Raw genomic sequence first — 11,720 nt, forward strand, 5'->3', positions numbered from 1 at the left:
CAATTCTGTTTAATGAGGGGACTGTCCAAATCCAGCAATAATAGGGTGGTATCAAATTCGCCTATAAACATTTCGACAAGAAATGTTTTTCATGCCATCCAAAGAGGTTCTATGGTATCAAATACGCCTTACAAATGTAAATTTCTTCATATTATCAATAACTTACAAGAATTATAAGGAAGAAATCTATAAACTATCAAATTAAGATGATGTTTAAACATAAGCAAATATTCTACTCATGGCAACAAAATCTCCTATAAAGAAAGGGTGGCTGTAACAATATTTCTCAAATGTATATTAATCAAATTCATTGAAGTGGTGTGCAACCACAAGTATAGCCCATTTTAATTGGTCCCACGATAATTAGATGACCCTCGAACGTTCAGCAGTAATGTGTCTTTAGGCACCTGCTAAGAGAATCTGAACAGTTGATTTTATTACTGTTGATTTACGTATTGGGAGTCGATGTGGCATGGGACCCAGATCATGTAGATCATCCACCGGGACCCCCTAAATCAATGGCTGTCATGGTATGATCATTAAGGTCATATCTTAACAACGATCAAAGGCCACTCAAACCCGATCGAGCCTGGCCACTTGTTTCAAGCGGAAGTTCTGATTAATGGAAATGGCAACAATAATCCTTTAGCATGAAGAATAAATGAATAAAGAGAACATGGGGGGGGGGGGGGGGGGGGGGGGAGGAATGAATGGAAAAGAGGATTCTCTTACCCCATTGATTCGATAATAATTCGAAAAATGAAGTCGTGGCTCCTTAATTTTCTAGTTGATTTATTGAAGCCTTACTTCGAAAGAAATAGTTTAGTTTTATTTGATTTCTTATTGTTGTAGTTTTTGTTACTTTCCACACTGACAGCATATCATTAGAGGGTCTGCATGCATATAGTTTTGATATTTTAGCTTATGATTTTTTCCTTGCAATCAGCTATGCTTCACTCATATGTGGAGATAGACTTGTCGAAGTCTTTTATTTAACTTCAGTAGTTCCGCATGTAGTTTGTCTATTAGATTCTTCCGGAGTCATGTCTTTCCATCACATGTAGAGATAGAAATTGAATCACTTCCTATCGGGTTCGGATTTGAGCCCCTTATTAGCCCTACTTCAAATTCATAATCAGTTTTGTAAACATAGATATAGTAGCTCTTCCCTATCACCCAATGTACTACTCCTTGCAAGCCTGGCAGAAAAGCATCTGATCAAACCACTGTCCATCCTGGCTAGAAAACTCACCATGCAAATAAAAGAAACTAGAGATCTTTCACTTTATTATTAAGTACTAGTAAGCTAGAAACAGACAAACACTCTATTCTAGGGGCCATTACAAGAAGAATCACTATCATGAAGCCAAAGAAAATACATTGATACTTAAATATTGGTGGTTTAGAGCAAGGTTGCCAGAGTGGGAATCGAAAGCGGGAATCGAAACGGGTATCGAAGGCGAGAATCGAAGGCTTCCAGGGAAGAATCCTGCTCAAGGTTGCCAGAGCGGGAATCAAAGGCTCCCGGGGAAGAATCCTGCTTCCTTGGTTTAGAGACTGCAGTCCTTAAATTCCACATTATCAACAGGTAATTTGTCAGTAGGATATGGGCAGGGCCCCGATTCGGATCCCTTTTCGCGAAGTAAATCACACGGTTGAGGACTCACAGAACTTGAAACTCCGTGAATATCGGTGCAATTCCATGCAGGGTTCTTCGATTTTGCCATTCCAATTTTCACATTAGATATACAAATACCAGTAAAAGGTGATTGGTGGAGCCCCTCAAATTGTCCAGCCATGGTGACATTCTCTGCAACGATATTACTATAACTGATCTTGTCAACGACAGGAATTGCCTTTGGATCCCAATGATCATCAGGATGGCTGCCATAGTTGCCCGTCATCCAAAAGGCATACTTCATTGTATGCATTGAAAAATCCTTTACATATATGTCTTTTACATATGCTCCCCTACCAACAGCTGTTTTGATTCTCACTCCAGATTGTGAATTAATGGCTGTGATGTCTTCAGCCCTGACATCTTGAATTCCACCAGACATCTCGCTTCCAAGAGCGATGACGGCACTATCTGGTGAAATGAAGGTGAGCCTTCTGATGATCAGATGTGGGTCGGCACCCTAAAGGCAATCCCATATTCATCCCATCCACTTTTTACGGCAATACAATCGTAACCGGAAACTATATAACAGTCTTCAATTCGTACATTGGTGCAAGAATCTGACATTTAAGACAGAAAGCACAATCAGATCATGAACACATAGATAGGTTGCTCTTGTTTAGTGATTCTAGAAGTCATTCAAAATTTGGTGAATCAGAACTATAAGTTCAGTGTGCAAACAAACCTGGGTTGATTCCATCAGTATTTGGAACATCAACTGGTGCAAGAATCGTGATGCCTTTGACAATGACATTGCTGCATATATGAAACTTAATCTGCACATTGAGACAATCTCGAAACAAATAAACCCTATCCTATCTATGTCAGGGCCGATCAAATGAATGCTTTGTATCATCCAAACAATGTGGCCCACTATTTTTTTGGTCGGCAGACGAGAGAAAGTTCTCTAGTTGATCATATATATATATATATATATATATATATATATATATAGAGAGAGAGAGAGAGAGAGAGAGAAAACGGTTTCTACACACATGTGTAGATAAGTTATCTACACACTAGATTAAAATACAGTGGAGGCCTACATTGTTTGGGTGATCCAAACCATTCATTTGATTGGCCCTCACATAGATAGGGTGTCCACAAAAAATCAGCTCCATAGGATCAACCTAACCCTTCGAACCGTAGAGGCAAAAAATAAACAAATTTGTGAAGGTTTATACACGTTCATTGTAAGCCCAATGGTTCCCACCTTGGCAATTCCCATCTTATTTTGATGATTCCAATACACAAGTGATTTAAGATCACTAATGTGTTTGATTGTCTAAGTTGTAGATCATAATTGCTTAAAGACAAGATTGCTTGGATTGAGGCCAAGAAGCTCTCATTGAACCACATTCGGAAGGTCAATGACATCGAAGATCCAAGACGAATGTAGACTTGAAGAATCAATTGAAGATCAAAGTCATTTTAGAATGTATTCAATCCAATCTTAGTTTAAGATTTTAAGAGGCATAAATAATGTAATCTAACACACCCCTAAAATGTTTAAGAGATTGTCCTTATGGTGTTCCAACAATGTGGAACCCTCATAGCAATCCTAACTTGGTGTAAAGTTGGAAGCCCAAGAAACAGAATTGAAAATCTGCTGCTGATAGGCTTCTCGGAACTCCGAGAAATCCTCGGAGCTCCGAGATTTGGTCCAGTAGAAATTTTCCAACTTCTGTTTGTATTCCCGGAACTCCGAGACCACTATAACTGTCAGAATTATAGCCGTTGGGAATTTTCGCAGGAATTACTACTATGCCCTTGAACGGTCATATTTGGGTTTTTCTATAAATATGGGCATTCCAAACTTCCCAATCATCAATCCTAACACTCTAAAACTCTACTTGAACATTCTAAGAGTGATCAAAGCTTGTTTATGCCTCTCATCCTCTAAGATTAGGATTTGGATCATTAGGCTCGATTTGTACATCTTCTACAAATCTTATAAACCCTTGTGAGGAAATTTTTGTTCTTTCTTTCTTATTCAAGAACATTGTATCGGGCGAGTGTTCGGAGAAACGCAGCCCACTCTCCGTGGTGAAGATTGCCACCAAGGTTAAAGGTGATCGGAATTGTAATCGACACCGATCTTCGCCGAAGTTAAGAAGATCATTTAGTGAAGCCATCAACGGGTTTGGTTGGTGGAGTGGAGTAGGCCTCGCGTTTTAAGGACCGAACCACTATAAATCTCGGGTGCACTCTCTCTTAAACTCTTGCTCTTTAATTGCATTGCACTTAGGATTTAACTCGTGCGCTTAATTTTCATTGTTGATCTCTTAATCTTCTAAATTGGGTTTGAGTTTTCAAAAGGTTAAAACTTGTTAGCAACCTAATTTTTTTACCTCCTCATTTGTTGCCAATTCGGGACCACCCTTGAAATTTCACGTTCATTTTACCTCCACAAATCGTAGGGTTGGGATGATCCTATGGAGCTGATTTTTTGTGAACACCCTATGTATGTGAGGGCCAATCAAATGAATGGTTTGGATCACCCAAACAATGTGGGCCTCCACTGTATTTTAAGCTAGTGTGTAGATAACTTATCTACACATGTGTGTAGAAACCGTTTTCTCATATATACATATATATATATATATATATGAAAAAAGTTTTTCTAGTCGGCCGACTAGAGAAGCTTCTCTAGTCCGCCGACCAAAAAACACAGTGTGCCCACATTATTTGGATAATCCAAAACATTCTTTTGATAGGCCTTGGCATAGATCGGGTGTGCCCAAAAACTCAACTACATAGGATCATCCTAAACCTTTGATTTGTGGAGGTTAAAAATGGATAGATTTGTGGAGTTTATACGCGTCCATTTTAACCTCCATAAATCGAAGGGTTAGGATGATCCTATGGAGATGATTTTTTAGGCACATCCTATCTATGTCAGGGCCCATCAAATGAATGCTTTTGATCATCAAAACAACGTGGGGTCACTGTGTTTTTAACCTCTACTGTCCATTTTTAACCTCCACAAATCGAAGGGCTAAGATGATCCTATGGAGCTGATTTTTTGGGCACACCCTATCTATGATAGGGCCCATCAAATGAATGCTTTGGATCATCCAAACAACATGGGCCCACTGTATTTTTGGTCGGCGGACTAGAGAAGCTTCTCTAGTCGGCCGACTAGAAAAACTTTCCTCATATATATATACTAGTAAAAAAACCCGTGCGATGCACAGGCCGACAAAGAACTGTACGGACCACATCATAGGTTGATCCAAACCGTCCATGTGATGGAACACAACATAAATAGGTTGTGCCCCAAAAATCATTTCCATAGGCTGACCCTAGCCCTCCAATCTATAGAGGTTTCCATAATATGTTGTTCCTCTTAAATCGGATGGTTAAGATCACTCTATAGATTTTTTATTAAAAAAGCATAAAGGAAGGGGGTAAGATTGAAATTATGTGGCTTTATAGGTTGATCCAAACCGTCGATGTGATGGAACACAACATCAATCGGTTGTGCCCGTAAAATCATTTCCATAGGTTGATCGTAGCCCTCCAATCGATATAGGCTGATCCTAGCCCTCCAATCGATAGAGGTTTTCATAATTGTTGCTCCTCTTTAGGTGTCCGAAATCCGTCAATATTTTGCAAGTGTCCTGCATGAGTAATAGAAGTAGTTCTTCCGTCATTGTCATATGTCTTTAACTCTTCTCGGTAGTTTTTCCCCGTAATTGTCATAGACAGGTACCTTGTGTTGGTACTTTTGTATGTAGATTACGATTTTACCCCCAAATAATTTCTCATAGAGTTAGATGTTAGATATCAGCAAATGGGTTAATGGCAAGAGTAATGATGACTGCTATATTTCGGGTGAATTAAATGTCTATTTTACCTTAATAGATAGTATGTACATATATGTTTATGATAGTATGTACATATATGTGGGGAGGGCAAAAAAGGGTAAAATCATGCACACTGACGTGTTAAATGGATAATAATTCTCCAATTTCTCTTCTACTATATATATATATATATATATACACACACACACACAATAGTAAAAAACCCCGTGCAATGCACGGACCGACAAAGAACTGTACGGACCACATCATAGGTTGATCCAAACCGTCCATGTGATGGAACACAACATAAATAGGTTGTGCCCCAAAAATCATTTCCATAGGCTGATCCTAGCTCTCCAATCTATATAGGTTTCCATAATATGTTGCTCCTCTTAAATCGGATGGTTAAGATCACTCTATAGATTTTTTATTAAAAAAGCATAAAGGAGAGAGAGAGAGAGAGAGAGAGAGAGAGAGAGAGAGAGAGAGAGAGAGAGAGAGAGGATTTTTGGAAGCTGAAAACTTAGTTTATTATTGCTTTTGCTTCATTAGTAGAAAATTCTCTTTGATAATTGTAACATTTTTGTTTTGAAGCTTGTATTCTATTTTATTTTATTGAGAAGTGGTTTGAGAGTTATGGATTGATTGATAACTCTGACCTTATTACAAGAGTTTAGTTTATTAGATTATCATCGATATCATTTAGAATTGTTCTAATATGAAGTTTGAAATGCAAATTGAGACCTTCCATGCTTATGGGACTGAGCCCTATGCAGTCGCTGTCACGTCAATTGCTTGTGCTGCTGGGTTGGGGGCGTGATAGAAAATGGTATCAAAGCTTAATTTTAGGATCCTCTTGACTTTTAGAACATAATATATGACTTTCGGAAATATTGGAATTTAAGATATGCTTTTGTGTACTGTTAGGGCATAGCTTTAAAAATCTAATAGGCAATCTGACGGTATGTTTTAATTTTGGGAGAATATTATTGTTGGGACAAGTTTTTCATTCGTACAAGCTTAGAAATAGTTTAATTTTATTGATTTATTAAGAACGTTAGTGTTGGGACAAGTTTTTCATTTGTACTAGCTTAGAAATAGTTTAATTTTATTGATTTATTAAGAATGTTAATGTTGGGACAAGTTTTTCATTTGTAAAAGCTTAGAAATAGTTTAATTTTATTGATTTATTGAAATAAGGCTTTAAGTTCTAACGTTCTGAATTTTTGTGCAAGTTATTCATTGCAATGCCGCCTAAGAGGAAACTCGCAGACTTCACCAGTGGAACGAGAGATGCGACCCCTCAAGTTTTGAATACTCCTCCACATGAGGACCCCAAAAGTACAGATGGAAACCCTCAGGGGTCGAATATTGATCATGAGCCTTGTATTGGTCTTGGACAGGTGGATATGGTTCAGTTGACGCAGACCCTAGTCGGGGTAGTCCAACGGCAAAATCAATGGCTAGACCAGCAGGATAATGAGAATCGGTTAAGGCGGCGTAGTGGAATTCTTGCAGTTAAACCTGCCAAAGTTTGAGAGAGCCTCCGATCCATTAGAGGCCGTGAGGTGGCTAGAGCAGATGGAGAAAACCTTTAAAGTTCTTCAGAGCACAGACGAAGAGTAAGTGTCATATGCTACTTTCATGCTGGAAGGTGTTGCTTATAGCTGGTGAGAGACAGAGCAGAGAATTCATGAGCGTGATGGAGAGCCATACACTTGGAAAAAGTTCAAGGAGGCATTCTATGAGAAGTACTTTCCCATGAGGGCACGTTTCCAAAAGGAAAACGAATTTTTAAGACTCCAACAGAGAACCATGTCAGTGACAGAGTATGAAGAGTTGTTCACTAGCCTGGCTAGGCTTGTCCCAGATTTAGTGGTAAACGAATCATTTCTAGCGCGACGATTCCAGCAAGGCTTGAGGCGTAGCATTAAGCACCTGGTGGCACCTTTTGAACTTACTACCTTTGGAGAAGTAGTGAGTAAGGCCTTGGTCGTGGAGAGTGGGTTTAATGAGGCCCATAGGTTGAGAGATGTTCGTCAAGGTTGAGTGATGTTCGTCGGAGGAAGAGGGATAGTCCTGGGGCAAGCAAAGAAACCGTGGGCCCAACGCATGTAGTTAGAAAATAGTTTTTTGAATTTTTTTTCTCTTTTTTTCTCTGTTATATGTTTTCCTTTTCTGCTTTGCTATGGGCATGTATGGTTTTGAGAAAAACTGCTTCAAGTACTTAAAAACCTTGTGAGAGGGGTGCATTTAATTCAATGTGTGGTTTAAAATCTGTGGAAGTGCTTATTACCTTTTTTTTTATGAAGTGCTTATTACCTTGTTTGGTTGTTATATGATTTCATGCACATTATGTTGTTGGATTAGTTTTGCCTACCTAAAATTTGCAGAGTAGTTTCCACTTTCTAGTCTTGCTTGTTTGTGCTTATAAGCATTTTCCGCAGACATCTTCAAATGTGCAGAAGATCGATTCTTATTTCCTCAAGCGTTTGATACAAGTGGGTAAACCAGCTGGACCCATATGCGTGGAGCCACTGCATTGCGTGTTAATAGAAGCATTCTCAAGCAAATTTGTCCACCGAGAGGAACATCGGCATGGGGTAGTGTCTGTCCACTCTTTTAGATGTTTTTTGAATCACTTTTTTATTTCTTTAAGATGCCTTTGATCACAATGTATTGTAAAAATAGGTGCCTTGACTTCTACCCCAAAGAAACAAGGGGACAACAATAATGTGGAAGGAGGACTCATTACAAATGATAAGGCCGAGCCCATTGTTGCCTTCAACAAACCGCCATGGCCACCTGTTATTGGTCCTTTCATTGTTCTCTCTCTGCTGGAAATGGGATCGAGGCAGGGATGGAAACGACGACTGACTGGTACTAAATTTCGACTGGTACTAAATTCCCTTTAATGTGTGTTACTGGATGTATAAATAAGAACCTTTCAACTATTTCATCTTTTGAGGATTGCTAAAATCTTGAGCAAAATTTTAACAAAAAAGCTGAGTAATGATGCCACAAAGTTCCAAAGATGGGAGTAATACACCAAAGCAGACAGGAGGAAAGGCTCAATTAACATTTTGTAGATCTTCAATAGCATCTGAAACAGAATTTGGTGATTTTCTAGAAATTCTGCAATAGGAAACAGTAGTGATTAGTAATATATAAGGTCATTCTCTCTAAGCTTCTGAAAAGAAAAATGCTAGGAAAGTAACATACTCTCAGTCATCTCTGGGAACTGGTCGAATAGGGAACTGATCATCTTGAGAAGTGTCTGAAATTCAAAGACAGTTGAAACATAATACATAAATTTGCTTCGCAACTAAACATGATTATTAGGATTGTTGGAAGCTTTAATGGCTTTCGATTTGTTATTTGCACCCTTTTTCTTGAGAAATTTCTTCTGGATTCTTATGACTATTATCTCAGCATCTGTGAAGATTAATTTTAGATTGATTAAAATGGAAGGAAAGAAAAGGTGATGGATTTACCAGCGCAAAGATTCCTGGTTTCACCGGCGTCTCAATCACAACTCGACCTGTCCTGCATTTCATAAAAGCACAGCAGTTTAGTTTCATAAACCTTGAATTAAAAATGCTAAAACAGAAGGGTTAAAGTGTTTGTTACTACTTAATGAGGAGTTTGTCTCCTTGGTTTAAGAACTCATAGAAGCTGCACCCTCTTGTGAAGGGGATATGTTTGCCTTGCCATTCTGCAACATCAATATGTATTTGTATCAGAAAGTCCTCTAACCCAAGAGAACTATAGGAAAAGATCATGGCAAGATGAAGATTATTAATTATGAGAGATTGAAAGTAAATGAGGCATTACCCATGTGCCACGTAACCCCGACAATGGTGCCATGTCCTTCATAAATCCTATCGATGACGAACATTGTGTTCTTCCCCATGCTGTTAGTCAGCTCGCGTAAGAAATACATCACTTCCTGTACTAGATCAATCAAATGTAAGGAATACATTGCTTTTTGTACTAGATCAACTAAATGTCTTGAGCAACAGTCGAAGTGGGGTGATTGATATCGGATTTGGTTGTTTCCTACGTAAGTGGGAAGTGAGTCCCCCTTTAATTTATGATTACTAATATGACTAGGATAGAGATGGAGAGTTAAGTTTAACTGTCTAGGTGTTTCTTAGTTTGATTGGGAGAGAGACCTAATCTGTATAAAGTAGTTGTGGGGAGAGAAACCACACGGCTAGGTGTTGTGGTGAGAGAATTGATGTGTGATTGGGTACCTAGGGAGTTCTTGATTGATCCTCTTCTAAGAATGTGCATTCTGCTTGAAGAGAGAAGGTTACCTGTTTTCCTTGAAATGGGTCAGGAAATGACAACTCTTCAAAGTAACAGTTGTCTGAGATTAACTTCTCTAATATCTCCAGGTTTTTGTTGTTGATAGATGAGTAGAACAGCTCAATTGTGGTAGACGGCCGAAGAGGATCTGAATGGAGATCAGAGCTGCCCGACTTGACGGGCCTTCTATCACAAAATGGTTTTCGTCCATCTGGTTTCAGATAAACTCTCCGGTAGATCATTCCCTTCGGATCATACAAACGCTTCCTGCAGAGGGCCAATGAATCTTGTCTGAGCTGCATATAAGGCCCGAAAATAGGCGCACCATAAGATTTTCCGGTTGCCTGAAACCTCAAGGCCAGAGGTGATGGAAAAACAGAGCCAGACATGGCTGAACCCAAATGGGAAGCCGTATCTCAAGCAGATTGATCAAGGTGTTTCTTTCTTAAGGAGGTATATGGTAACATGATGAGAGTGAAGGAATAGAGCAAAGGATAAAGAATAAAGTGTCATGATCTTCTTTTGTTGCTTAGCAAGAAATTAAAGAATATGTGATCAACCAGCAAATATTTTCTCACATTCTTTCTTTCTTAGGCTTCATTCATCATCCCCCTCATTATTCCTAGTTTCAACAAATGGGATCAGAATTAAGCAGTGCATGGAACATTATCTCCTTATTAGCAGTGAAACTGAATAATTGGAATTGCAGACTCCTTTTTGTCTTCTTGAGGAAAAAAAAAGAGATGAATAAATATAATAAAAATTGGCACTTGCTCTTTTATCGAAGCCTTGGATAGTTATAAAAAGGGATTTACTAGGGACTTTAGCAGAAAAGAATTTAGAATCCCTATCCATGCAGTAACATCATTTTTCAACCACTCGATTTTCATAGGTTCCCTACAACCTTGTAATGGGTGTTCTTCATTCTCAAGACTCGTTCTCAAGACTTAAATTCTGTGCCATTGCCTTAACTCTTTGCACTTATGATGAGCACTGCAACACCAATGTGCCCATACAAGGCTACTTGATGCAGAGGTCTTTTTCAAATTGGATGGCACCTAGATGGCAAAGGAGGTCTCCTAGAAAAGGGGTTGTATTTACTATTTAGAGTTTTCGTACCTCTGCTTGTGATTGCCCTGGAAGAATAGGGCTCACGGATTATAGGGAGGATTTTATAAGCTAAAACCTGTTTTATATATTTCTAAAAATGTAAAATCCAGGTTTTAGCTTATAAAATCCAAGTTTTAGCTTATAAAATACAGGTTTTAGCTTGTAAAATTCTGGATTTTACAATCCACACGAGAAGGCCAAATCCAAAGCCCTCCCAACACAATTAGAAGGGCATAAAAAAGATGATGGACTATCGAGGAGGAAAAGAATTGTTGAAACATTAAGGGGCGTTTGGATACGCGGTGATAGGGTCCGGACTCAGCACTGAGGGAATCCGGACTCAGCGCGGAGAGAATCCGGACTCAGCACTGAGAGAATCCGAACTCAGCATCCAATTAGCTGCTGGCACGTGGCCCTCACAAGGACCGTTGGAAGGCCAACACCTGTCCCCACTAGGTGTGGCACCTGGACCAATCAGGGACCTCCACCTGCCCTCCTTAGGTATGAAACCTGGTCCATACAGAGGCCACCACCTGGCTCAGAACTACCACCTGTCCTAGACAGGTGGCTCAGAATCACTATAAATAGCCTTCACTTGTGCTAAGGTGAGGGTCCTGGAAATCTGAGAACCAAAACTCTAAGCTTTTTGCTCTGACATTGCTCTACACTCCTGCTCATACTGACTTGAGTGTCGAAGCGCCCGTCCGGAGTATCACTCCGGGTTGGTCCTCTGACCCTTTTCTTTCTTGTCTGTACTCTGTGCAGCGCAGGACTCAACCAGCCATTCAGTCGTGGCTCGTTAGCTCGGACCA

General features: G+C 39.4%; 1 protein-coding gene and 1 pseudogene across 1 annotated transcript; both read right to left on the reverse strand.

Annotated features, from left to right (window-relative positions):
- Positions 1 to 1,550: 1,550 nt before the first annotated feature.
- LOC143888727 (putative polygalacturonase) lies at positions 1,551 to 5,558 on the reverse strand (annotated as a pseudogene).
- Positions 5,559 to 8,124: 2,566 nt separating this feature from the next.
- On the reverse strand, positions 8,125 to 10,273 carry LOC143887191 (Nuclear transport factor 2 (NTF2) family protein). Its single transcript, XM_077391294.1, has 6 exons — positions 9,807 to 10,273; positions 9,322 to 9,436; positions 9,121 to 9,202; positions 8,982 to 9,033; positions 8,710 to 8,764; positions 8,125 to 8,622 (listed from the first exon to the last, which is right to left on the reverse strand). The coding sequence occupies exons 1-6, from the start codon at positions 10,185 to 10,187 to the stop codon at positions 8,444 to 8,446; spliced, it is 864 nt and encodes a 287-aa protein (XP_077247409.1). The 5' UTR covers positions 10,188 to 10,273; the 3' UTR covers positions 8,125 to 8,443.
- Positions 10,274 to 11,720: the final 1,447 nt, after the last annotated feature.

Source organism: Tasmannia lanceolata, unplaced genomic scaffold (genome assembly GCF_043159265.1).
Source record: "Tasmannia lanceolata isolate RefF3 unplaced genomic scaffold, GAP_Taslan_0.1 ptg000012l, whole genome shotgun sequence".
Taxonomy (NCBI): Eukaryota; Viridiplantae; Streptophyta; class Magnoliopsida; order Canellales; family Winteraceae; genus Tasmannia; species Tasmannia lanceolata.

Bases quoted from the DNA above. Each gene is read 5' to 3' on its own strand.
- LOC143887191 (XM_077391294.1), bottom strand. From the start codon at position 10,187: ATGTCTGGCTCTGTTTTTCCATCACCTCTGGCCTTGAGGTTTCAGGCA. The intron at 9,034-9,120 runs GTAGTAACAAAC...TATGAAATGCAG, and splicing joins GGAGACAAACTCCTCATTAA to GACAGGTCGAGTTGTGATTG. The intron at 8,623-8,709 runs GTATGTTACTTT...TTCCTATTGCAG, and splicing joins GTTCCCAGAGATGACTGAGA to AATTTCTAGAAAATCACCAA.